This window comes from Lepisma saccharinum, chromosome 7, assembly GCF_977018435.1.
Source record: "Lepisma saccharinum chromosome 7, izLepSacc3.1, whole genome shotgun sequence".
Taxonomy (NCBI): domain Eukaryota; kingdom Metazoa; phylum Arthropoda; class Insecta; order Zygentoma; family Lepismatidae; genus Lepisma; species Lepisma saccharinum.
Genome location: NC_139235.1, coordinates 7,886,316 through 7,913,896, shown reverse-complemented (window position 1 = coordinate 7,913,896; position 27,581 = coordinate 7,886,316). Strand labels below are relative to the sequence as shown.

General features: G+C 37.6%; 1 protein-coding gene across 1 annotated transcript in view; it reads right to left on the bottom strand.

Moving 5' to 3' along the window:
- Nucleotides 1-20,821, bottom strand: part of defl (Integrator complex subunit 7) — a 38,703-nt gene extending 17,882 nt beyond the window's left edge. Inside the window, exons 1-11 of the mRNA XM_083124941.1 lie at nt 20,576-20,821; nt 17,596-17,725; nt 14,946-15,069; nt 13,647-13,807; nt 12,141-12,270; nt 11,334-11,450; nt 7,302-7,539; nt 6,207-6,306; nt 4,292-4,500; nt 3,314-3,462; nt 699-832 (exon numbers count right to left, since the gene is read on the bottom strand). Of these exons, the coding sequence (XP_082981067.1) occupies nt 699-832; nt 3,314-3,462; nt 4,292-4,500; nt 6,207-6,306; nt 7,302-7,539; nt 11,334-11,450; nt 12,141-12,270; nt 13,647-13,807; nt 14,946-15,069; nt 17,596-17,725; nt 20,576-20,666 (1,583 nt within the window). The 5' untranslated portion in view covers nt 20,667-20,821. The remainder of the gene's footprint in view (nt 1-698; nt 833-3,313; nt 3,463-4,291; nt 4,501-6,206; nt 6,307-7,301; nt 7,540-11,333; nt 11,451-12,140; nt 12,271-13,646; nt 13,808-14,945; nt 15,070-17,595; nt 17,726-20,575) is intronic.
- Between the last annotated feature and the right edge of the window lie 6,760 nt (nt 20,822-27,581).

The following is a 27,581-nucleotide window of genomic DNA, read 5'->3' as shown; positions in this document are numbered from 1 at the left end:
TTCTGGATTCCAAGTCTCTCACGTCATCCGTAAAATGAAATGTAACACTTTGGCAGCATCTAAATATTCGAGAAATTATGCATATTTTACAATTTATTAAGTTGTGGACCATACTTTTTTTAAAAACTGGCTTCCGTTATTAAAATACAGATATTTTAATACTGTTATTATATTATAACTGACCATAAGTACAGGCAAAAGAAAGAGCAAGTCATGAATGGTTGACGAGGAATTAACTGTCTCTAATTAATTATTATATAATTTTACTTCTTTTCCTTTGTTCCACATAAGGCTAAATAGGATTAGGAAGTGCTGAAACTGAAAATGATGTCAGTGCAGGATAAAAGTGAATGTGTTTTATGGTATTCCTGAGACCAAGTCACCGATTGCTGTACAATGATGCTTTTGTAATCAGGTGGTGGTCGTCCATATCGACTCCTAAAATTTCACTGTACAGCAATCAGGGACTTTGTATATTGAATTGAAGAAGTTACTTTACACTGCTTTTCTGCCATATTTGGAAAAACCAGTACATGTTTATGGTATGCTGTTGGTAAGAAAATGGTCTTTTTTAACTCCACTTTATGCACAGAACCTACAGTTTAAAGTGGGATCCGAACCACTATGTGCTTCCATCAGGTATCAAACCTAGGATCTACTGGAAATATAACTTCAAAAAATGGACATGCAGAATTTACCTTGAAGCAGATCTTGCTATTCTGTAGCTTGCCCATAAATTGGTGTTCTTTATTACATCAGTTATTACAGTTTCAACATCTGATCTCCACTCGTAGCCAACCATTGTCTGGAACACTAATGTAGAGAGCATTACCTACAAGAAGAAAACTACATATTAGGCTAATATAAAAATCTCAGGAATTATTTGAATACTCAAATAACAATTTTTAAAAGTTATATGCGTACATTAGACTGAAGCAACATAAGACACAGATCACACGGAAACCATCAGAAATAAATGCAATCTTTCATACTAAAGTTACATGAAAAGTTGCAATTGTTGCTTGTGTGTTACTTGGACTGCGCCATACTCTCTGTAGTGTGTAACATGTCACCTCAGTTAGTAAGTCGTCAATACTTTATTGGCTACAGAGTTTTGCTTGTTACTTCAGTCGAAAAGCTGTTTTGGTGATATTGTTACCGGCCTTATGAGCAAACTAGAAAAAATCCCAATTATTGCTCAACACACGAGATTGCCTATATGATGGGTGAGCAGCCTGCACTGGAGATTCAATAAGCATACTCCAGAATGGAACGTGAATGCTGCAACCTTCAGGAGGAACTGATTCTACAACAGGACCATCAGGAGCTATGTAGTCCAAGCCAGGGTCAACTTGCCTGAGAACGACACCTCTGGTCAAACAACGGGTTCTACACCCACGTGCTCGAACACCACACCAAGTATAAACCCACAAACCCACAACTTAATCCCCACCTGATAATAGTTGAACAGCAAAATCCTAGGTGATGGATCTTGTTCAAAAAAAAAAAAAAAAAAAAAAAAACAACTCATATTCATTCAGTAAATATGGAGTTACAACTTAAGACCACTCCATGTTTTCGTTAAATGGCCTTACAGTATTTGTGTTAACTAGCAAACTCTATGGACATATATAAGAAGTAGATATGACGTCAGACGTGATCTGATTGGTGCTGTGCAATACGAGCTCAAGTGTTCAAGAGTGACCAGGAAGGCTCGTACACTCGAGTTCTGGGTAACATGATGAACAGATACACTGCACATTCACTAATGTCATTAATGTAAAGGTAGAGTTCGTTATATGTAATTTGTAAAACAGTAGAGAGTTGTTGTGCAGATAGCCTAAGGCCCTTACGGAGTGCAGAGACACAGATTATTATTATTATTATCATATAAATTCATGGAGTTGAATAAATTAACATCAGTATAAGAAAAAAATTCAGATTGGATCATTCCTACTATGAGGCGCATGTCAAAAAAAAGCACCGATAATTTTTTACGTGGGGTTGGCAACACTAAAGTTGAGCATGCGCAGGAGCATGCCCCAGTATTCTGTGCTTGCAACAGAGATAGAATCGTCAGATTGGGGTTGCGTACGTGCGAGTAGCAGTAAGGTGAATTGGCTGCCGTAATACAAAATCCAGCCAAATGTGAAGTGAGATCTGTCATACGATTTCTGAACACCAAAGGACAAAATGCAGCTGACATCCATCGGGAATTGTGTTCCATTTATGGACCGACAGTGATGAGTGAAGGAAAGGTCAGGCAATGGTGCAGTGTTTCGGGAAGGGCGTTCAAATGTTCATGACGCTGAGCGTAGTGGAAGGCCTAGCGTTTAGACTGACGATCTGGTGGAACGCGTTAACGAGAAAGGGTGTTCCAATTGCCGGTTCACAATATCTGAACTCGCCAAAGAGTTTCCAGAAGTGTCTGTGAAAACAGTGCATCGAATTGTGACTGACAACCTGGGGTATCACAAACTGTGTGCAAGGTGGGTACCAAAAATGCTGACAGACGCTCACAGAGAGCAAAGAAGGACAGCTGCACGTGATTTTTTGGCCCGCTGGGGGGAGGATGCAGATGACCTCTTTTTGCACATAGTGACGGGGGATGAACATGGATATTGTGCGCCACTGGGGAGTCAAAGCAGCAGTCAATGCAATGGCGGCACTCTGGTTCCCCTAAAGCGAAGAAATTCAAACAAACACCATCAGTTCACAAAATCATGGCAACCGTGTTTTGGGACCAAAAGGGTGTGATTTTTGTGGAATTCTTGGAACCAGGACGAACAATTACAGCAGAGGTGCATTGCGAAACACTGAATAATCTGCCATGTGCCATCCAAAATAGGCGGAGAGAAATGCTACGCCTGGAATTTTTCTGATCCATGACAATGCCCGCCCACACACAGCTGTTCGTACTGTTGAGACAATTGAAAGATTTCGATGGGAACTATTCAATCATCCCCCTTACAGCCCTGACCTTTCCCCCAGCAATTTCTTTCCTTTCCTTCACCTGAAAAAGTGGCTTCCATCGAAGCGTTTCAACGGCAGTGACGTGCTCAAGACATCAGTTCTGGACTGCTGCACTCTCAGGCGGCAGATTTTTACGCAGAGGGTATACGGAAGCTTGTGCCACGCTATCAGGAATGTCTGGAGGTTAATGGTGACTACGTCGAAAAATAGCCAAAGTATGTACTTGTTTATCAATCACAATCACTTTCTTCTCCTATCATTTTCTTGTTTTTTAAAAAATATCGGCCCTTTTTTTTTGACATGCACCTACCCTCTGTTTACAATTTGCATAGAAACATACCATGGTTTGTGATTCTTCTCCACTATGTGAGGTCAACTGGTTCATTTCCTGCAGCTTACTCAAGATGTTTGGTAGCAAAGCGACCAAGGATTCTGGCTGCATACCTCCTATGGCTCCTAAAGCTTCACATAGCAGAACACTGTATGTCCCTTAAATAAAAGAGTAAGATTTGTATCATACATGGGGAGGTAAACCGACTTACTTGTGGTTACATTTCACAATCTGAAGTTAGCAAAGTTCACTTTATGCACTGAAAGGTTAATCGGGACTGGACCTACACTGTGGAATGGAATTGAAACAACTATGTGCCTCCACTGGGTATTGAACTAGGAACCACTTTTATTTCACAATTCAAACACATCACAAACAATACAAGGTTGTATTACCTGCATATGGGTGTTAATATGACCCCCAAACAGGGGTAGAAAAAACAAAATAATTCGGTCACCAGCCCCTTTTCTCAGGAACCATTTCTTTTCTTCAAGTAAGGTCTAAGAAAACCATGAATCCTATTAAGATAGAGCTACACATTTTGAAATATAACCTTAAAGCATTTAATTTTATTAATAAAAGATTGGATTAAAAATAATTAATTCATGCACCAGAGTAGCATTCCCAAAGAAGGCTCAACTGGTAACAGTATGAATAACTATGCAATACATTACATGGCCGACTACCATATTGCCGCAGAATTTAAAATTCAGCTAGCATTGGTGAAAAAAATATAATGGCATGTTTATTATTCTAATATAATGATACACATGATACAGAAAACACACAAACATTAAAAAAATCATACTGTTTTTTTTAATGGAAATTTCCATAAGCGAACTCGAAATATTAAAAATATATATTTTATTTAGCACAGTGAATTTGAAAATTCAGTATTGAAATTAAAATTAAAATATTTGTATTGGCATTACTAACCATTAAAGTTCTTAAAAACTATTCTTTCACATACCAAATAGCATGCCATACCTGAGGTGCCCATTAGTCGAATGCCTATAAGATCCACGAATCGAGGACAGAGCTCCCTGTGGGCTTTACATAAATCCACCGCACAGGAGAGGCAAACCTTCAGCTCATACTGATTGTTGTGGTTGGGGTCGTATGTCACCAACACAAACAGAGACTCCACGGTATCTGCTGCCTCCGTAACCACCTCCATCGGAAGCTCATCCTGAGAGCTAGAAGGAATCAAATAACTATGTAAAAACATTACAACTATCGTGTGCAACAAAACTGGATGACTAGTGTATCACTAAAGTGGAAACCCTGATTACATTTTCCCACATATAAATTCAATCCTCATAGTCACACAGCAAAATGTCATAAAATTTTCCCAAATTTTGCATTTTCCTACTCTTTCAGCTTGGTTCCCTTACATACATAAAATCGAGGTTTTACTGCATAAGAAAAAAGCAGGACTCGCACACTCCCACAATATTGGACTTTATGTCAAAACGTGGGACACTATCATTCACAGGGTATTACGAGGGGCATTTCAAAAGTTAGGACAGATTTCATATTACAGGACTTTAGATGCTGTAACATATTCACGTACACACAAAATGTACTTACAAATTCACAGTTGTGAGGTAGACAGAACATTAAAACAGGTGTCATTTAATTATAGATTACATTTTTCCACCCAATACTTGTGAAAATTATGAACCCATGGCACAACAGCCCTTGATGCACAGAACCTGCCAACTTACCGCCAAATCTTGCTTCAACATGCCTCAGCAGAGGTGAAAGATCATACACTACTCATCCGTAGCTCCCCAATTTTCTCATGGTGGTGGGAGGCCACTGGTCCCATTCACAGGCTGAAATCTCAGGAGAGAAGTTGTAACGCTTGCCCCCAGAAGACTCGAACCAGCATAGGTTCCGTACCCCAAGCCCACAGCTAGACAACTTATACCTAGAGGCACATATTTTTGGCAAATAAAAAGCAACCAAGTCAATTTCAGGTTCAAAAGCAATAAATAAAATAAAATTTCGCTGTTATAGCGATGCAAAAGCGGTATATAAAATGACATTTTGGTTTTAAAAATGTGAATATAATCCCAAATTTGATTTCACAACTGTACTTACCACACAAAATAAACATATCCCTTCTAATAGAACATTTATACAGTTACCCGAGTATTAAGTTTATTCCTGTATAAAGGGTCCATTTTTGCTTCTCAAACATTTACAGCAGAATTAATCCGTGAATTGCATAGCTATCAGGATAATTCTGACTTCCAAAAGTGTCTCATCGGTAAATAATCTCTAAGTTTAGTGTTTAAGAGTCTATTTCGCATTATTTTGTGACAAAACAGGGTGGGAAAATGCACTTTACACCTTTCTGAAACATGAAAAATTAACATTACAATGTGTTTTTTCACATTTTATGTTTTCGTCAAAAACAAAATATGCATGCCTCTACTTAAACCGCACGGCTACCATGTATGGCTGTGAAAATTATGCATTTGCATAATTTCTAGGATATTTAAACTCCGTAAAAATATAGAATACTGTCCTCCTGCAAGATTTTCTGACTACAGATACAAAAATCTCTGATATATTAATAGATCAGAATCATTGCAGTGCCAGTTTTTTTACTGGTAGATGGACAAATCAGCATGAAGGCAGAGAATGTTTAGATGTTTATTTCAATGTATTTGACATACTGCATAGCTTACGACATGTCTGCTGTAATGAACATTTACATTTTATGCAATGATACAAAATGGGAAATTTGCCATGACATTAACATTTGAGCTTATGAAATGAGGTTTTACCTCAAATGTAGCCAGTTTCTGTACAGAAATTTTGCTTCTTTTATTCACCACATGTACTGATAGGGAAAAAATTAATTGAGTACTGCAATAAGATACAAACTTACCAAAAACAAACAATCCTTGTCAAAACTTTAACAGCCTTTGCTGAAACAATGGGAATGCTTGAGTAACAACTTCGGCGACACAGGGTCATCAGAGGAGAATCTGATTAGAAAAAAAAGGGAATAAATAAAGTATAATACAATTATTGGAATGTACATTTTGTAAACACAAAAAAAAATAACTTTTGACTTTGATCCTACAAAATTAATAAAAGGAGACAATTATCTGTATTTATCAATACTCATTTAAATACTACACAAATAATTTGATCTTCTCTAACAGTAACAATGCTTACATTCAAACATTGTGCCCCAGAATGTGATGTAGTACAGATAGAAGTACATTGCCTTTGAAAGAGATTTTGCAGGAAGAACATGGGCTGTGTAGCAGCTGTAAGCAGCCAATAATCTTACCAATCACCACTTACCCTGATGCCTGAAAATTGTAATAATTAAAAGTTGTTCAAAATACTGATTAACATTAGTGTGTAAGCAGTCCATTCCAATTATATCCATCAATTTACCAAAAATTTTGCGTTAAAGTATTCAAGAACTACAGAATATTAAATTGTATGATGTATGATGAATAATCACAAAATTCAACTTATCAGACAAAACTTATGCAAAATAAAACAAAATTTCACATTTTGCATAAATGCAAGAATAATTACACAGCAACTGCAGCAGTCTTGCAGACATCATGGAAGACTAAAATGACGGGAAGATTGATTGATTGACTTACACTATTTTACTTCGCCTTTTGTGCCACTTTTGGCTAATTTGCGAACATGGGGATGAGTGATGATATGATGAAATTGATGAATGGACACTCACAAACATCCATGCCCAGGCTGGGATTCGAACCCGGAACCCCTAGCATCGTAGCACGATGTGCTAACCACTCTGCCACGGGGGCCGGTCAAAATGACGGGAAGAGTATTAGATGGAATTGGTAAAGAGTCTGCTCTACTATAAAGTAGCAACAAATCACAAACATTCAGAGTAAAAAAATAAAAGGTAATATTAGATTTTTACTTTACCACATCATTCTAGAATGGTATTAATGTTAACATAATGCACACTAATGTAGAATCATACCGGAGTTCAACTGCGAGTGGCACGCTGCAGCTGACTTGGCCAGAACACAGAGGACATCGAGGCACCAACTGAGCATCTGCTGATAGGGAGTGTCCAGGGCCATGTCCACCACAGCCTCCACTGACGCTGGCGACCAAAGGTGAGCCCCTTGATCCGCAAGTTGACGCAAACTCTTCAAAATCTGGGCTTTCACTTCCCACCGGGGATCATTTTGCAGGTACTTTATCAACAGGGACACCTGAAACATGAAATGAAACAGATGAAGTAAATACCACACTACTATTTCTCACACAGCGAACACTGTACTCAATTGATCTCTAGTTGCAACCTGCATTCATATGTATGGCAAGAACTGAAAAAAAGGAGATTGCTATTTTTCAGGAAGAAACCTACAATATTTTTAGGTTTTGTAAAGTGAATGGCCTTCTGAACTACTTTATTTTTATATAAGACGTAAGCAAGTTACTAAAGATATATCCACGAAACTTACTTGTAACTGTTCTATTAATTTCGGTGGCCTCTGCCATCATCCACTTGGGAACTCGATGCTTTACTGTTAGGGTGACTTCCTGTTCCTGTTGTTTCCTTGAATACTGCTAGGGGTGCTGGTGTAGCCATTTTGTCTGCTGCACATGATGGGTTTGAGATGTTGTAATAGCAGGAGCCAAACATGATGAGCCTGACCGCTGTCGATGTTCAGCTCGTGTGGAAAGTACATAATTGCATGCGTCTCTTTGATTTTGGTGTGCGATGTATGCATAACAGAAACTTTTTGGATCTTGTGTTTGTTGAACTTGAGGTGCCTTGCTTACCTCCTCATCTATTCTTACACTTCTCTCAATTATGCTTCCTAGATATTTGAAGCTCTCCACTACCCTCAACTCTTCCGTGACTATCTTTATTCTTGGTTCATTTCTGGCTCTGTTTCTTGTTGTTATTAGCACCTCGCTCTTTTCTGCACTGAATTTCATTCCTGCTCTTCTGATTTCCTCATTCCAACTATCAAGCTGTCTCTGTACTTCTTCTTCCCTGTTTCCACATATTACTAAGTCATCAGCGAACGACAGGGCCTTCATCTCCTCCTCTCCTATCTTCTTCCTTACCTTTTCGTGGGGAAAGAGCACTTCCCTGTTTTAGTCCATTACTTATACTGAACCACTCCGTTCTTCCCTATGTGCTCTACACTCTACACACCATCTCTTCCTGGACTCCTTTCTCTCTAAGAGCCTTCCAAATCTTTCTTCTGTCCATGCTATTGTATGCCTTTTCTATATCTAGGAATGCCATAATCAAATCATTTCCATACTCTTTGTGCCTTTCATGTATTTTGGTGAATATTAGATCTACTGTTGATCTGCCTCTTCTAATTCCATATGGTTCCTCTCTCATGTTCAGCTCTGTTACTTCCCTTATTCTTTTCTCTAATAATTTCTCATACACCTCTGCTGAGTGGCACATAAGTGTAGTTTTTACATTCCTTTCTGTCACCCTTCTTGAATATGGGAACTATAGTCTCTTTACCCAATCTCTTGGCACTTCTCTCTCTTGTCACACTGTTTTCAACACACTGTATAGCCACTGCACACCAATCACTCCTGCTCCTAGTATCATTTCCACAGGCCCTTCATCTACTCCAGGTGCTCTACCTCTCTTCAGTGATTCTTCCACTTCTTTCCATGTGCGATTTCATTTTTTACTTCAGTTTTCTTCTTCAAGGTTGGCTTGAACGATTAGTTAACAATTTCAGTTAACCTAAATTGCAAGTGCCAAATCATCACTACGAGATCAATTTTACAGCTACTGTATATGCAGTAGTGTATAAGTTTCATGCAAGTATATGTCACACTATTTCTTGTAAAAAAGAGAAAGAACATCAGACTGGCACACAAACCTCTATCCCAAATCTGAAGAGCCCTACCCAACTTCAAGAGATACTACCTAAACAACTTGCATTCCCTGGTGCCTACAAGGCCACATACCAATGCCACAACAGCTACATCAGCAGAACCATCCAGACTGTTAAGAATGGATCAAGAAACACATAAAAGATGCCAAAGAACACTCACCAGGATCAGGCCTTTCACACCACCTCCACAACCACAAACCACTCCATCTCCTCCACATCCATACTTCACCCAACTGGCTCCCTCATGGAAAATACCATCAAAGAAACCCATGCCATCTGCTGAACCTGGACATGCACACCCAACTTGGCATACCATCCTTCAAAAAATAACAGACCACGAAAAGAAAGGATGCAGTGCCCCCGCTCGACACCCCCCCCCCCCTCCACCCATGCAAAGAACAGAAACTACACCACATCGAGCAACACAATGAAGCATATAACGAAACCCCCTAACCACTACCCAGCAACACCACCTGATGATGGAAAGCAGAAAGCACAGCAGGCGACGCAAGACAGGAAAAACACACCAGCACCACCAAATGGGAGAAAATCCAACTACCGCCACCTGAAAACTAACAAAGAAGTGAGCATTCGAAATTTATCAGAAAAAAAACTATCCAATTGTGCAACACAGAAACACGAAACTTCATGTAGGTATTACTCAAACCACATTTACCACATCCACCATGAAATAAAATACTTGAAATTTTACTCAAGGATGAAATCAGAAACAATAACTGAAATTACATAGCATTCTTGCAAATCCTTAATTAGTACCCATCAACATAATGGTACCAGGTGGAAGAAACTGATTAAGTGGCACTCCTTTCTTCAGGTGAGAGGTAGCTGGTCAGTGAAACATCGGAAACTCGATTTTGTATTTTTCAGGGGACTAAAGTGAAAAAAAACTTAAAATGATGGGAAATGTAAAATCAGGGAAATTTTAACATTTTGCATTATTGGAACCATAAAGATTGAATGAATATGTTCAACCCTACTTTTTCTCATTCCATTTGGTCTAAAGACAAAATGAGAAGACAATAAACAAAGTTTTGATTCATGCTGTTATCAAATTCACAAATAGATGCAGAAATTAGTCAGCCTGCTCCCTGTTTGAAACTTTAGTAAAATATTGTACCTAAATGATAGAAGCTTTCCAACGTAAATGCATTTTCCTTTTATTAATGAACACACAACTCAGATATATTTTGATTGTAGAAAACTTCTTACGTCACGTGCCGGCAACATATTTGTTAAAACACTAAAATCCCACACTAACAGCACGATAAAAAAACACTTTGGAGTTTTTCCAAGCTTTCGACTCCTTCACGGAGTCATCTTCAGGGCTGGTCGAGGACAGACGGAGTAGACGCGGTTGTCGTTGCACTGACGTTACTTCCTGTGTTCGTTTGCAGATGTCCTTGCGGTCTTGCAGTGTTGGTAAGTCTTGTTGCGTTTGGAATGTTGACTGGAGATGGATTTTTGAGTTTTACTGTGTTGTACCAAGAAGAATAAAGATTTCCGCATAAATTGTCATTGAGATTATTAGTGTTTTTGATCATGTGTACCCCTTCCTTAACGTCCCGTTCTATTTTTCCTTTTGCATGTGCAATAAAGGAAATGCAATCCTGTGAAAGTTGACGGTTGGTTTCTAAGACGTGTTTGGACAATCCCGAAGAACTTTCTTTTCTGCGTATATATCCTAGGTGGTCGGCGAACCGGTCTTTGATGGGTCTTTTACATTGTCCTATGTATTTTCGGTTGCATTCACATTTGATGCTGTAGATGCCAGAGTTTGTTAAGGGGTCTTTGTCGTACGTTTTGAATCCTGCTAAGTTTTGTTCTATGGATTTTCCGGGTTTATATGCTATTCTGTAGTTACGATTTTCCAAGATGCGTCTGAGTTTGGTGGAAAGGCCTGGTATAAATGGTATCCCTAACCATAGTCGTGTATCCTCTTCTTCGTTTGTGGGAAGGTGGTTTTTGGCTTTTATCCGGGTTTTATCAGCCCTGAAGATGACTCCGTGAAGGAGTCGAAAGCTTGAAAGAACTCCGAAGTGTTTTTTATCGTGCTGTTAGTGTGTGATTTTAGTGTTTTAACAAATCAGATTTATTTATTAACTTACCTGGTCAGGTATATCAACCACTGTTGCTGATGCTAACTGGGTCAAAGTCTTTAAGGTGACAAGAACAAAATTCTGCGCCGGATAGCTTGGCAGCAAATCAGTACACATCTGCCTAACCTGTGGAGCAAAACAAAATACATTAAAAGAACCAATAATAGGAAAGAAAAACAAATGAAAACTTGGTAAATCAACCCAACTTACTTTATTAAACAAACATGTTGTCACATGCTCCCTATACATATTTACAAATATGGACATTAGCTAGAGCTGAGCGAGCTATTACCAACACTGATGCATCAATATTGGAAAATTAATCACCGGAATCTGGGTATCTTACATGTTTGTAGCAGAATTGATCAATGTTCCCAAAATTAGCATAACCCAGAGGATATTTCAGATTGTGTAAAAGTGCTGTGTCTGTAAATCTAAATTACATGTTGAAGAGCTTATTTCACACCTCGAACTTATTTTTCACATAATGCCAAACAAAATATGGTAGGAAAATTTAATTCAGAGCTTTCAAGAATAAAATAAAATAAACACTACACTGTGTAACCTCATATTCTGAGTTTCTGAAAAAAATTAAATTTGCATGTCCCTACACTCTCATTTTTGAACCATTCTTTCACAAATAATAATGATAATAAAATCTGTTATCAGCTGTACCAATATATCAGTATCAACATAGGGTCAGCCCTAATACTTAAAACATTGAAAAAAATCATGACTATGGCAGAAGAGCATGTTAAGGAAACATTTACAGTGTAATAAAAAGAGTGCCAATGAATGAAGAAGCTAAGAAAATACCATTGCCGCAGTGGACGTGTCATGGTGCATGTGCTGGAGTACAGGAATGAGCTTCAGTTTCATGTCTGCTGGGGTGGCCACTCCCTGGATCATGTCTGAGAACTTATTGCACATGCTGACTGCAAAATTCCTGAAAGAAAACAGCATGAGAGTATATTGTAAGCTATATCAGATCAGTCAATAACATACAATCAAAAATTGAGGTGATAATGCTGCCAAGGTTGGTGCTGTAAAGTATTGATTCAAATTTTAACACCAATACCAGCTGATACTTTTCCGGAGCCAATGTATCTAGCAGAGCATTTCGCATTTCCTGGAAATTATGCAAAATACATAATTATAATCTGGGCATTTATTGTGAGATATCCGTTATCCATTGCAGACCAGAGCCAATATCATGTATCACATGAATCAGTGCTCTATAGTGGAACGACAAGGGAAAAAGCTTGCACAGAACCGCATCGTGCTCGCGGGTGTGGGGTAAGAGCCTTCAGCATAGTCCATGTCAGTGTTGACTTCTTGAGAGATTTCTTTAATAAACTGTTGCTATGGAACCTCCAAGGTCCTGCTCATCTTACTTGGGCATGGAGGGGAGAGGTAGGGTGGAACTCCACTCAGCCATGAAAAGTGCTGCTTGAACTGTGAAATTATGCCAAAAGCTACTCAACTGTAATTGTGCTGGACCTTATTATTAATAATATATTTCATTACTATTTTTAGATGGTTGTATTTTATCCCACCCCAAAATATATTTCTATTTTGGTTATTTTATATCACTGTTGTGCCTCTACAGGTAACTATGACAATAAGGATGAATGAAATAAATACACACTTAATTTTCTACAAAATTATATAAAGGCATGGACGTCCAGGAGGAGGTGAAAGGATGGCCCCCACACCTCCCCCCCCTGGAAAATGAATGTTGACCTAAAAGTACCTTTTATTTTAGACAAATAAGTTGATTTTAGTCACAGTAATTTACATCCATTATTATAATGGGATGCAGGAACGTGATAATTTCAAACTCAAGTGGTGTTTTCTGAGGAGTCAACACTATTACGGGGTAATATGCATCGTTTATCCCCCTATAAAAATACCTTGCTTCCCACTCCCTGGAAAAAATCTGCGCACGTCCAAGAATAGGGGGCAATAACCCCCTTGACCCCCAGTGTGCATGCCACCTTTTGGCCATGATAAAAAAACTGTGGGGCCCTAACTCCACACCCCCTATACACCTTCATGGCATGGTGCAAAGCACAGGGGAGCACTTTACTTGTATCTTTTTTTCCGTTGCAGACATCCACAACTGATTTTTACAACCCAGCAATCATGAATCTATTACAAGCAAGATGTGCACGGGCTCAAGATATTTCCATTTGGATGCACTGAGCATGGAATTTCTAATCCCTGTGTTATCTTACATGTGTACATGGTCTAACACAAAATGTGCATAACTAACTACATATAAAATGGACACACAATTCAAAGTAACAAATATTTGCATACTTTGACTGAGCAGCAAACTGCACTGCAGCATAAATAGCTGCTTCCACTTCCACCGCATCGTGGGAATCCAGGCTTCTTCTGATGCTATGGTGCACCTGCTGCCTCTCAGGTATAATACCTGCAACGCTTCCGAGGGTTCTCAAAGTAAGGGCTCGTGCCACCTGCAAGGAAACAGTTATATCAAAATATGCTAACATTATGTTGTCACATATCACAAATGGCCAAGTAACTGAACTGAATAGGTAGATGGGCATACAAATATTTATTGAAGCAGAAATTGCACGTTTTCAGTTTCGTTCTATAAATAAAATTTAATATCTTGGGAACTAAGAATGGTAGAATTACAAATCATAGTTCCATTTGTTCAGTAAGGATCAGGCTATAAGAAGTTGCAAAAAAAAAAAAATAGAAATGGAACCTCTGTTTTAAGTTTTTCAAGGGACCAAGCACGGAAATGAAAAATTGAGGAAAAATTAAGGAAAATTTATTAACATTTTGATAGGTTGGTTTGATTGATTGATTTGGTGTTTTAAGTCCACTTTATGCACAGTAAAGCTAATCGGGACTGGACCTACAGATTAAAGTGGGATCCGAACCACTTGTGCCTCCACCGGGTATCGAACCCGGAACCCCTTGATAACAAAGATACGACGCTATCAATGCGCCTTCGGGGAGGCTTTTGATAAGTTGGAATGTATACTGTGGGAAAATGTAAAATCGGAGTCCCACTGTACACATTTTTATTTAGAGGAAGAAGAAAATTTTAGAAACAAATTTTCCCCAGAATTTTTAAGTTTGTCCATAGCCTTCCTCAATAGACTGCCCGAATGAGGGGTTTGAGAATTGTTCCTACATATTGCATGACCTATACTCTCACACACAAAAAAAAATTACTTCTTTTTTAGTTTCCAAGAAAAAAAATATTTAAGAATGTAAAGCAACATGCCTCGTACACACACACAAACCTAAATTTACCCCCTTCTCATATAACCACAATCAAATTAATGCATTCGCTGATAGCATAGTGGTAACACCATCATCATCTAGTAATCAAGGGTTCGATGCCCTACAACAAAGCTCAAGAACTCAAATGAATAGTGACACACACTTCAAGTCTCATGCAGCAATAAAACATGCATTTCTGAAACATCCGAGCTACAGCATGTTCTGAAAGTCACATAGCACACATAATAACTATTTGGGATAATTTGTTTCCAGCCAGGCATCAAAAAGGTTTTTTACAATTTTATTAGAAGAGTTGTAAAGTTGTACAACTGCCACCTTGAATTACATACTTACAGGGTCATTGGAATGGATGACACTGAAGATTCTTCGAACAAACTCATCGACGTTTAAGATCTTGTCCAGGTGCTTCTCACTCTGCTGGCACACTCGCAGGACCCACACCCTCAAAAAGTTGCTCCTGAAATACCATGCATCAGTCAACTCACAAGTAATGAACTGTGAAAGGTCAATCACAAGACACAAAACCATGAATGTAAATGGATAAATTCAAATCAATTTAACATACAAATTTAGACCCAAATTTTCCCACATGCACTTCAAGTATCAAATTAAAATGAGAATTAATGTAACGAAACATTTAAGCAGGTTCATTCTGTTTTGGACTTTTACCCACTGTGTGAATTTTAAAAATACCAACGTTTCGGAGGCTGATTCTGCCTCCGCCTTCAGGGTTGTGGGTAATATACTAAATCATACGGTAAAACTATCAAAGTCTGGAATCTTCTGTAAATCATTTATTCTGTAATTGTTTACATTCGTACTTACTTATTCTGCATTGGGAAAGATTCTTTAACAAGGGATTTCGCTTTTTTTAATGAAATTAGTATATATTGTCGACATATCGAGTAATTATTGTTAGTTCTTTTCTCGCTTCCTGAACACACAAAATGGCTGGCAAATCTTGACTAGCGTTGTGTTTCAAACGGCAAAGCAGTGTTTCAACCTTCTTAACAGAAAAATTCCCACATAGGCCCAAAAACCATTCGGGATAGTATGACCATCCACGAATAGCCCCCAAAACCATACCCGCATAGCCCCAAAAACCATTCACACATAGCCAAAAAAAACATTCTGAATAGTATAACCATCCACGAATAGCCCCAAAAACCATTCATGATAGCCCCATGCACCATTATGGTAAGGTTAGGTTAGGTTGCTTTAGGTTGGGCAATATAGTAAAAACTGTGTGTTTGGAAACACTTACCGGGGATTACGTCATCAGATACTCGCAACATCCGGTTCAAGTACATGGATGGAAATGCAAGAACAGCTTTCGTGCATCAGACGAACATTATTATAGTAAAAACATGAATTAGTGGCCAAATACATTGAAAAATACGAGAAAACACTTCTACAAACTTCCGAAATTACACACAAACTCAATTCCATAAGTACTTTCTCCTGCAAATTTGAAGAAATCGGATTCCCGGCTTTGATAGTTTTACCAATCATACTTCAATCCTTGGACACATGATGTGTTTGGGGACGGTGTCTATATGGAGAGTGAGATTAAATGGTTGCCTTGGAGGGTTATACTCGGTGGCCAAGCCTCCACCTCGTCTGCCAGTCACAAGGACCTCTTGTACATGAAGGTGCCAGGGAGGATTATCGGTAACCCAGGCTTCACTTTGTCTGGTGGTCAGGTCAAAACCTGTTTTCCATATAAGCTGCCAGGAAGGAACGTTGGTATTTTTAAAATTCACACAGTGGTTAAAAGTCCAAAACTAAGGATGAATGAATTACCACTGATCAGATACAAAGAAGAATACAAGCAGCTATTTCTATAATGAAAATGAAGAATTTATGTGAACGTGTGCTAATAAAATCACCACATTTTCACACTCTCAATGTGATCAGATAAATGGCAAAATAGCAATTTAAAAAAATGAGTAGTTTCAACTAAATTTAGTCATCTGGTAGCCCTAACTGGATCCACAGCCAGAATATACTCTGTGGGGTTTACTATTTCTTTGTGTTTTGTACGTATGAGTTTCTGACAGTCCCTCTCATCAATTTCACTAAATCATCCTTATCATTGCACTTAACCAAAAAGTAGCAGGAAAGTAAAGCAAAATAAAGAAGGTCAGTAACCCTCCCCCCCCCCCTTTTTATAATGGAATACAACACACAAGAATGATGACTGGTCATGAAAGCAGCTCATATGTAGGCTTACCATACATCCGGGATTAGCCCGGCCAGTCCTGGTGTTTTAGTGCTTTCCGGGGTGATGTCCAGGGTCTTGAGAATCTGAACATGACATATACCGGTAATGAATATTCACGACCAATTTTTAAGGTGACTGATACTTCATGTACGTACCAACATTTCTGAAATGGTTGAGTTTGCTATGTCTTTGCCTGGAACATCTGCTCCAGTTGAGAGAGTATTTTCAATTATGGAGAATATTTCGTCTGCAGAAAGAGGTAGACTTCCAGTATCCACTGTTAAACATCTGCTGAATGTTAAAATTAATTCAGAACTTTCATGTTGTTATTAAAACAAACAAGCCATTTCTAAAAAAAAGTCATGTCTAGTGAAAAGTGCAACTGAGTCAACTAACAGATAATGCTACCTAGAACAGAGAGGCTTCCTAAACATCAGAAAATGTATTATTCAATTAAACATTTGAAAATGAATTGATTGATTTTAGAAAATAATGTTAATATTTTTTCTCATACAATTTATAGTTTAATGTTCCAATAAAATGTTAAGGTTTTTAAGTAATTTCATTTTTTTTGTAAAAAAAACTGAAATTCAGCAGTAACGAGTTGATCGCGAATATGTCCTGGGTTGGACCCAAAAAAATATGGTAAGCCTACTCATATGTACAATTGCACACAAAAAAATTAACCAGAGTATCTATGGTCATTTATCACAACATTGCAATAATTGTATAAAAAATACTGGAAAACATTCAACTCACCCAACCCGAAACACATCTGCTAATTTTAGTAAAGATGAATTGATAAGAATTGGAAATGGATATTTCTCAAAGAGTCTTGGAAACCGTACAATGGCTTCACATTGCTCTCCAACACGGCCTGAACGCAAACCTAAAAGAAGATATGTTAAAACTTAAACACACATAAGTCAGCAAAATAATGAATGACAAATTTTTGTTGCAAAGTAATGGCAACACTTTGTGTGAGTGACTTCTCTAAAGCCCCTGTTCCCCCAAAGCATTATTTTCAGATAGAAAACATTGAATACTTGTGCAGGGGATGAAGGCAAGTGCTAAAACACTAAGGCAATTAGTCCTAACCTACTTTAAGCATAATAGTAACACTGTCAGCACCTGGAAGCCAAATATTATTTGCGAAGAGCACTTGCCTAACCTGTAAACATGTTGGAGTGGGATGGAAAAATGTCTGCATAAAAAAAAGCAAAAAGAATCTGAAAGCCTGTTCAATAGGTCCTTAACATTGTTGCCAACTGTACTGTGCTGAATCTATATCTGCGGTTATTTCATCTTACTCTAAAAGTATGGCCCTGATAACAGGTCAATATTGAACTGATGTACGAATCTTGAAATACATAAACATGGTAGATGACAGATCCTAGAAATCTCTGCTAACTCACAAACAATTGTCACCAAATCAGGGGTGCCCACAGGGGAAGAATTATGGTGCAGGTTGTTTCATTGAGATTTGGGGGGGGGGGGGATTTTTCCCTTCAAATAATATAAAATTCAACATTTATATATTTTTCCAAAATATATGTAAAAATTGTACACTTTAAATCATATTTAATCCATTAGATGAAAAAAGAAAGAAAAAGGAGGAGGGGGAGTTTAGCTTCAGAATTTCTAGCTAGGGTTCTGTAATGTCTCGTGAAACAATAATTGAATTGGTCATACGGATGGAGCATGTTATTTGGTTTGCCAAGGTTGAATTTTGTATCTTTATCTTAAGTTGTGTAACTATTTGTGTTGAATACTCAAATTGTGAGTTTTATATACCCACTCACAAACGCTATTTATATGCATATTTACATACTTTAATTTACTACATTTAACCAATCAATGTGCTAGCTTTAAGTTTTTTTCGAAAATCAAACAATATGGACAGTTTAACATGATATTTCATTCAAATAGACAAATGATTAGGTATTCATCCAAAATATTTTTGGAGGATTATAGTGAATGGTTTTAGGGGCGGTCTCGAGTGATGGGCCCCTCTGTTTAAGGAGAAGGAGGAGGAGATCAAGTATAGTGTTCACTAAAGCTAAGAAAAAGTTACTTTCGGTAGACACCCTGTCGTAATTAAATACGGAGTGAATGCAGCATATAGAGAGAATGTCTCCAATTTCGTTAATATTTGGTATACTAACTAAATTTGGCCTTCTAATCACGAATCTGTTGTTAAAATGTGGGGGTCACGTGTGGAAATCGGGGAAAAAAGGCGATAAAAGTTAAAAATAAATTATTTTTTTAGAGCTGTATCGCATTGTTTTACGAACAAAATTTTAACTAAGCTTGCCTAACCTAACCTTACCGGAAATGGTTTGTGGGGCTATCCATGAATGGTTTGTGGGGCTACCCGTGCATGATTCGTGGGCCTACCCATGCATAATGTTAAAATTTCTACACGTGATCCCGCATTTTAACAACAGATTCGGGTAACATTATAGTATATAGGTGACCGATTTATTCAAATTTACAGGAGAAAGCACTTACGGAAATCATTTTCTGTAGCGTTGTGGAAGTTCGTGAATGTAGTTTTGATCCATTTTAATGCGAATACATGTTGTTTTCTGCGAAAATCTCTGTCTGACACGCTGTTTCTGTTGCCACCATTTGCTTTCTGCATGAGAGCACAATGTTCCATGTGTTAAGATGATGTAACCCCATAGTCAGTGTTTCAAACTCGCCGTGTTTTTACTAGAACATGACATGTCGAGTATTTTTATTTTTTTTAATTTTTCTTTTAACTATGATTGCCTAACCTAACTTAACCTAACCTAACCTTACAGAAAATGGTTTTTGGGGCTAACGTGAATGGTTTTTGGAGCTAACGTCAATGGTTTGCGAGGTATTAGCATAATTTCAAATCCGGGCACGAAAGTAGGTATTTTCCAGTGAACGAGGTTGCAACACTGCATAAATCGACAAAACACTCGCACAACGCGCCCTGAACCAGTACGCTATCGCCCGCAATAATGTGTTACAGAATCGAAATAACAAGTAACAGTAAGTACTCGTAAATGTAAGAAATAGACATTATCTTAGTTAGAAATGCATTATTTCACCTTAGGAAATGTTCCAAATAGTATGTTATCAATGTAAAAAAATGCGAAATATATGATTAAAGGTGTCACCCCCATACTATAATAGTACCCAGATTCATGATTAGAAGACCAAATGTAGTTAGTATACCAAATATTAACGAAATTGGAGACATTCTCTATATTGTGCAATCATACCTTAAATACTTGATGGGAATTATGATATGGTTTGAGGATGCGAATGATATGATTTGGGGGAACGCATGACATGATTTTGGGGGGATGCATCATTGCCTTGGGGGGATGGGCACACCTGCACCAAACGATATTCTGTAATCAACAAACAAAAAATCCTGAATATAAAATATATTGTGAACAAAAGATGACTTGTGCAAACTACAGCAATTGGCAGAATAAAAAACCTAAGACAAAATTACATTCCAACATGTATATTCCGACAAATATAGAAACTAAGTAAGGAAAACGTGAATTTAATAAAAATGTCTCATTCGCTGTATTTATTCTCACATAATGCCTTGCACTTGGGATGAATATGTACCTTTGTACTTAACACAAGGCTTTACTACTATTTCACAGTAATCTCCTTATTTTACCTTTGGCAAAAGTAAAATGTAATGGTGTTTTACTATCGACTAATAGCTTAAAATAAAATATTATACCTTTATCGAGTTCGGTCAAAGCAGAATTAGCATCCTGTTCTGGTTCTCCCAATCCATTTTCGTTGTACGTACTTATTTTGAAACCAAGCATGATGAACTTTTATGTCATGGCCACGATGTCCTTAATGTAATACACATATAAACTTTGTATTATAAATTAGCATTTAAAGTCCATTAAACAAAACCTGCTATTATAATCCATGTTGAATGTCACACAGCTGTAAATTTACGATCGAACGCCGCCGGCCGGTACGCGAAATTTCTCTTTCCACATATCCCAGGACCCGCACCGGAAGTGATAATGAAATCCAGATTCCGGGGCCTCACAAAATCAGAGTAGCCAACCCAGAAAAATAAATAGCTTTAGAAAGAAGCTACGAACGTATGCGAATATGCCGTTTTCTTTAAACAAAAATGAGAGTTGGTAGTTAGCAACATTGCGACTGAAAGGCACCAGCACAGATTAGGGCGGATTAGGGACACAAGGAAGCGCAAATACAAACTTCGTGGCAAAGATGTCGCATTTGCTTCTGGAAATTTTTCTCTGCGACATTTGTGCAAAAACCTACAAATAAATATAAAGGGCCATTGAATGCACATGCCAAATGAGCTCATAAATGTACAACAAATTAAGGTAATATTACATGTCAGTGTATTGCTGCAGCTTGAAATGACACCAGTATAAAGTGCTTGGAAATTTGGAGGAAGTTATTCACGTAAGAAAGATTTGGTGAATTCGATTCTTTGCAAGGGAAGTTATTTCATGAAACTCACGATCTTGTTTCCGAAAGTCTGGGCTTCGAACCCTAGCCAAGGCAAGGGCACTTTTACCGTTCTATGCTTAGAGAAACTCATTTCCGTAAGTAGTTTCTTCTGTAAAAATGAAGAAATGTGTCTCCGATGTATGAAACTGTTACCGGCCTAACCTAACCTAGTAGGCATACCTCGTCCCCGTGATGATTCGTGATGCTATCGTGAATTTTTGGGCTAACATCAATGGTTTTGGGGCCTACCCGTGGATGGTTTGTGGGAAATAAGGAACAACAGAAAGTACTCGTTAATGTAAGAAATAGACATTATTTTCGTTAGAAATTCATTATTTCACCTTAGGAAATGTTCCGCAATGCAGAATAGTACTTTAGCAATGTAAAAAAGTGCGAAATATATGATTTCTAGGTGTTTCCATTATACAATAATAGTACCAAAATCTCAGTCTATACCAAGCCCGTAGCTAGAATTGATCTCAAAGTTCATTTTTTCTAAAATTTAACAGTATTAAATGTGTGTGTTGTTAGGGTAAGACTGCAGAATATGGGCTGCTTAGGAGGAACGCGGTTCATAATTTTTTGGTTATGTTTTGTAGTTAGTAATCGGGTAAAGTAAGTTTGAAGGTGCAGAATAAAAATTTTCGGTAAATGTCTGTTATATCGGACACACATTAAAATCGGATATTTTGTGTTTCGGATGGTTCATACGTACCAATTATGTATTGCGGAACATAGTTGAAGGTGCCATTATGCTTTTTACACAAAAATAACATCGATTTTTCAGATTACGAGTAAATCTTTTGGTTCCTTTCTTCCATTGCGGAACATACAATATGCCACGCACAGCTGTGGATCATCGCGCGTCATGCTTGTGTTTTGTCGATTTGGAGTGGGTATGCAGTGTTTCAATCTTCTTAACCGAAAAATGCCTACTTTCGTGTTCATTATGTCATCCAAACCATTGACGGATAGCCCCAAAAATCATTCATGATAGCCCCACGAACCATTGACGGATAGCCCCAAAAACCATTCACGATAGCCCCACAGACCATTTCCGGCAAGGTTAGGTTAGGTAAGCATAGTTAAAAAAAATTCTCATAAAAAAAGGCACCTTTGGAAACACTGGCAAGACTGCGTGACTTTCGAATATGGGCTGCTTAGGATTTTTTGGTAATGTTTTGTAGTTAGTAATCGGGAAAAGTAAGTTTGAAGGTGCAGACTAAAAATTTTCTTTGAAAGAAACTAGAAATTCGTATCCAGGTTGGGTGCTCTTGGAAGGAAAAAGTGGCACACATTTCTGCACAAATCTAGTGAAAGCAAAAAGTGCCTACGTTGTTAGGTAGTTAGGGTTAGTTCTCTTAGCCCAAAGAATAATTTTTCATTGTATTTATGCTAATGGAACCTAACCTAACAGGCCTCACCTAACCTTGCAGGCATTGCTCATCTGACATGGAAAACAAGGTAGCAAAACTCTTGTGCGGAGAGGAAGACCCCGAAACAAATGACAGCAACTGTGTGTAAACAATATGGACGTGAACAAATGGAGAAATGCATTGCTTTTAGTAGCAGGAAAAACTTTTTTTATGCGCAATAATATAATAGTAATCGGAAAAGTACCACCGGAAAATGGATGTAGAAGGTACGTACTTTCAGGGGATATAAATTTTGTTGGTCTATTTAGAGGAAAAAAGCAGCCCATGTACTGCAGTGAGACAGTTCTATTTCATCTCATCGTTGCAATATCCTCTACAGCAAGGAAAAAATATATAAAAAAGATGAAAATCAGTCAAAATTTAAATGTATTTAAAATTAACAAAATTTAACAGTATTAAATGTGTGTTGTAAAACTAGTTTTTCTATGTATCTTCTAAAACATTTCTTGAGGTGTTAATTGACTGCTACTGACATCATCCTCTACTACACACTTGACTACTAAAATAATTTTGATGATACAGATATATACATCATACAAAATGAATGCACAATATTCAATCATAGTGCCTACCATGTATTCCGGCCCTTCCTTCCCAAAACCTGTGAGCTGTTGACCTTTGACGCAGATGTGGAAGGAATGTGGATTATGACATCAAGGTCAAATTCACAGATTTCTGTCTAAACGGGAGGCTGCAACAGGGGCAGTGAAGGCACAGATAAAGTAGCTCCCCTATGAAAGAAATTTCTAAAATCTAGAGATGGAGAAAGTGATGCCCATAACTAGATACAGAGTGGCCAAAAGTGGGAAAACATGTCATCAAAAATTTAAAATGTTTTCATCTTTTGGGAATTATGTATGGAATAAATTTGACCATATAACAAGATTCACAAAACTTCAAACTATACATTTCAAATCTTCCAAAATCAATATCAATTTTTTTATGATACAAAATTACATCTACAGTACAAAAATGTCTTAACCGTTGCCGCAACGAGTTTACAATACCGGACCACTCTCCAATTTCTATGAAATGTCGCCTACTCACTAATTGTGAACTCCTAAACACGAATCTGCATGTAATAATTGGCGGTCAAGTATGGAAATCGAGGAAAAAAACTAAATAAACTATGTTTTCCTAACGTAACGTAACCCTACCATAAGAACAATAGCTCCACGGAAGATGCCATTTTCCCAACATGAAGAAATCAACAGGCAAGACAAGGTATAGTTCTCGTAGTTAAAATAATTTTTCTTTGTATTTATGCTAATGGAACCTAACTCAACAGGCCTAACCTAACCTCTTAGGTATTCCTCGTCTTACGTCAGCAAGATTGTTGTGCATAAAGGAACACCATTAATGAAATGCGAAAGAAAGATAGTTCCGAATTGCTGTGTAGGGACAATCACCGTGGTAAATCGCAAGGTTATTTTACAATTTCTAGACGTAAATGTACAATATTAACAAGTGACTGCCAAATATGAACTACAGTTACGTCATCAGGACACCGAAATTAGTAAGTAGGCAAAATTTTATAGAAATTGGAGAGTGGTCCGGTATTGTAAACTCATGCCCTGGTGCCTCTACCCTAATCACTTTCTTATAAATGAACACACAACATTTCAAATGGCCATGCTTATTATTAGTTAATATTGTTTCATGCATACATGTGTGTATGTGATCAGGGGCGTATCCAGGGGGTCTGGAACTCCATCCCACCCAAATTTGGGAAATACTATGGTTGATTCATAATACTTCCCGATGAGACACGATGTAGCAGGTATAGAAAAATTCTTTCTGTGTGCATGGTTTGTGGATTCTGAGAATAATATCCACTAAAAGTTTACAAGTTTCACATTGGGTGGTGATATGTCAGCTAAATAATCTGACATCAGTTCTTTTTTAACAATGTCACAAACTTGGTCTTGACATGAAAAAAATCACAGGTCAGGGTTATGATGTGAGTGGCAGATGTAATGGTGTGCAATCGTGAATAAATCAACAATACCCGAAAGGAATGTGTGCACACTGTGCCAGTCATACTGTAAATGTAGCACTATCTTCAGCCATGTCGAACTCCACCGTGAGAAACTGTTTTGGTACAGTAAGTAAAGTTGTTTTTTTTCCGTCAGAATAATACATGCAGTGGTGAATTTCTAAAAACAATATATTGCATTAAATATTTAAATACAGAGAAACTAATACTCACTTTATCCGCAAAACTGTTTTTTCTTCTTCGTTCTATTAAACACTATTTGTTAGTGTGTGAAACATGATTTTAAGCAAAACATGATTCACTTCGTATGTAGTAAATTTTATTATTATTAATAATCATAGATACGCTGTCGTCATTAAATACTTGATGTGGGGGGGGGGGGGCATGCCATTGGGAATGGGCACCCCTGGCTGGACCCCCCCCCCCCTAAGATTCTATTTCTGGATATGCCCCTGTATATGATTATAGACATTCGCGTACACTTGAAAAATTACAAAGCCTTCAATAACAGAAGGCAAATATCCACAAGTAGAGATGAAGCAAACACTGTCTGGTACTTTGGGGAATAGTTGTTTTGCAATGATAAATTCATCAGATTGGGTGTACTGTGATTAAGTCCATTAAGATGAGACTGAGGGAGATTTCCAAGCCATAGCACCATTGCAGGCCACATTTGATTGGTGAAATCATCAAGCTACAAGTGTCTCCCATCACTTGTCAGTTTGGTGTCACTTCGAAATGGTGTGAATTCTCCCTAAGATCTCTCAAAAATGTGGATTATTCTTCAGAACAAACTCAAGGGAACCTATGTTTACATTTGAACACAATAACTTTATGTGGATACACTGTCTGAGAAACGAATAAGAGTCTTGAAGGATGCAAATCTCTCGCACAATGTATTAGTTTTATTGCTACATGAATTTAAACCATGTGTATGGACCTACTAAGTTAAAATGCATATTAGTAAAAACAATTAAAACAAATATTCGTGATGAAGCCATGTTCGATTTGATGGTAAACAGTATTACAGAATAATACAAGGTCTCCAAATTTTTGTTTTCAGGCCTCTTTGGATCTGAACCACTGGGTAATGTATCTCCATTGCAAATTGAATGTGGGATCCTTTAACATGTTGACTGTCAAGCTCCTGAGCTAATGATATTGCTTGGGGCCAAACTACTTCCTGATATTTGCTTATATGATCAAAAGGCTTGTATCTAACATCGACAATACCCACTAAGAGTTTGAGTTTAAGCCCACTTTATTCACAGTAAGGATAATCACGACTGAATCTACTGTTTAATTTGAAATTTGAACCAGTATGTACCTCCACTGGGTTTCAAACGTGGAAGGTGGGTTTCAAATGTGGGACACCTTGATTACAAGATGGTTACCACTACACCATCAGGGAGGCCCTGCCAATATGATAAATATGCATGTAGTGAAGGCCAGAAAAAATTGTTGGCAATGAAGCCTGCAGGCGTAACTTGCAGTTTGATGTAATATTTGCATTAAACTAGCACCTGAAGTTGAAAATTTTATCTGGGGCAGGGTGTCTATCAGTTAGGAATGTCAAGGAAGTCAAGCAATTAACAGGTAGGAAAAGAAAGTCAAGAAAAAGTCACAAAATTATGCTTGTGGTCAAGAATTGTTGCTATTTTTTTTACAGTATAGTGAATGTACATTGTACTGGGATTTGATAAATTGTATTGAGTTGTGGTAAAGATTTGTTCACTCTATTTCTCAAGAATTACATTCTTGTATGCGTGAAGTTTTGTAAAACTATTAAAGTAATGTGGCCATTCCCCATCCAGGATGAAGTCTGAAGCATTAAGTTTTACATGTATTAATAATTAAAGCAAGTCTAAATCTCTTTTTAAAGTAGAGCTTCAATTTTCATCTTAACTGGCCTTGCGGTAGGGGTTTTTCATTGAATAAAAATGTATATTTTCTTTACTACACCTAATTAGAGGACAATTAAATAAATGTTAAGAAAAAAAGGGGGGGGGTCAAGAAAATGTAAAGTCATGAAAAAGTCAAGAATTTTGGATGTTATTGTGGTAAACACCCCGTGGGAGATGCTCTTATGGTTTGACATGGTGACAATGGGACTGTTGAAGGATGCTTTGGGAACATTTTGCTAGCTGGGGGATACCATGTTTACTACTGAAGTTAATAATGATTGGCACTGTGCCTAACAAGAAAAGATACACATTGTTTTCCAAACCTAGTGGATTCACAAACAATGGAGGAAGCTCAAAACAAAGAAATCAAGGACACAAACTGAATAATCAATCACATCATTTGTTCATTCCACAAAACTTCTGGTCAAGCAATAGAGGATCGGTCAAGAATGATGGTGTCGATACTAGTAATTAAATAAATTCTTCCAATCAGCTAGTTTACTTCTGCATAGCAAATAGAAACCTGTCTAAATAGAAACCAGACATCATCCATCAGTACTCATCCCATTCCTGTTGCAGCCTCCGGCGAGGTATGGTTCAGTTTGTTTTGGATTAGTGTTCTGTTTTTACTGTCAGATTATGAACTGCACTACACTCATCCTTTTGCCAGATACAGCATTTAAAGAAATCAATATATATATTTTATTTGCTTTTACTAATGAAAAGTTTGAGATAGACACTGTCTCCCATCTCTATTGACACTCCACTACTGCAAGTATTTATTATCTGATGTGATGGTTCTTCTATTACCATGAGATTTTAATGCACTGATTACATTTCTTACAACTGCAAGCATGTACAATTCTTGTAGAATTTTTGAAGTGGAAACAGGAACTGAATAGAACC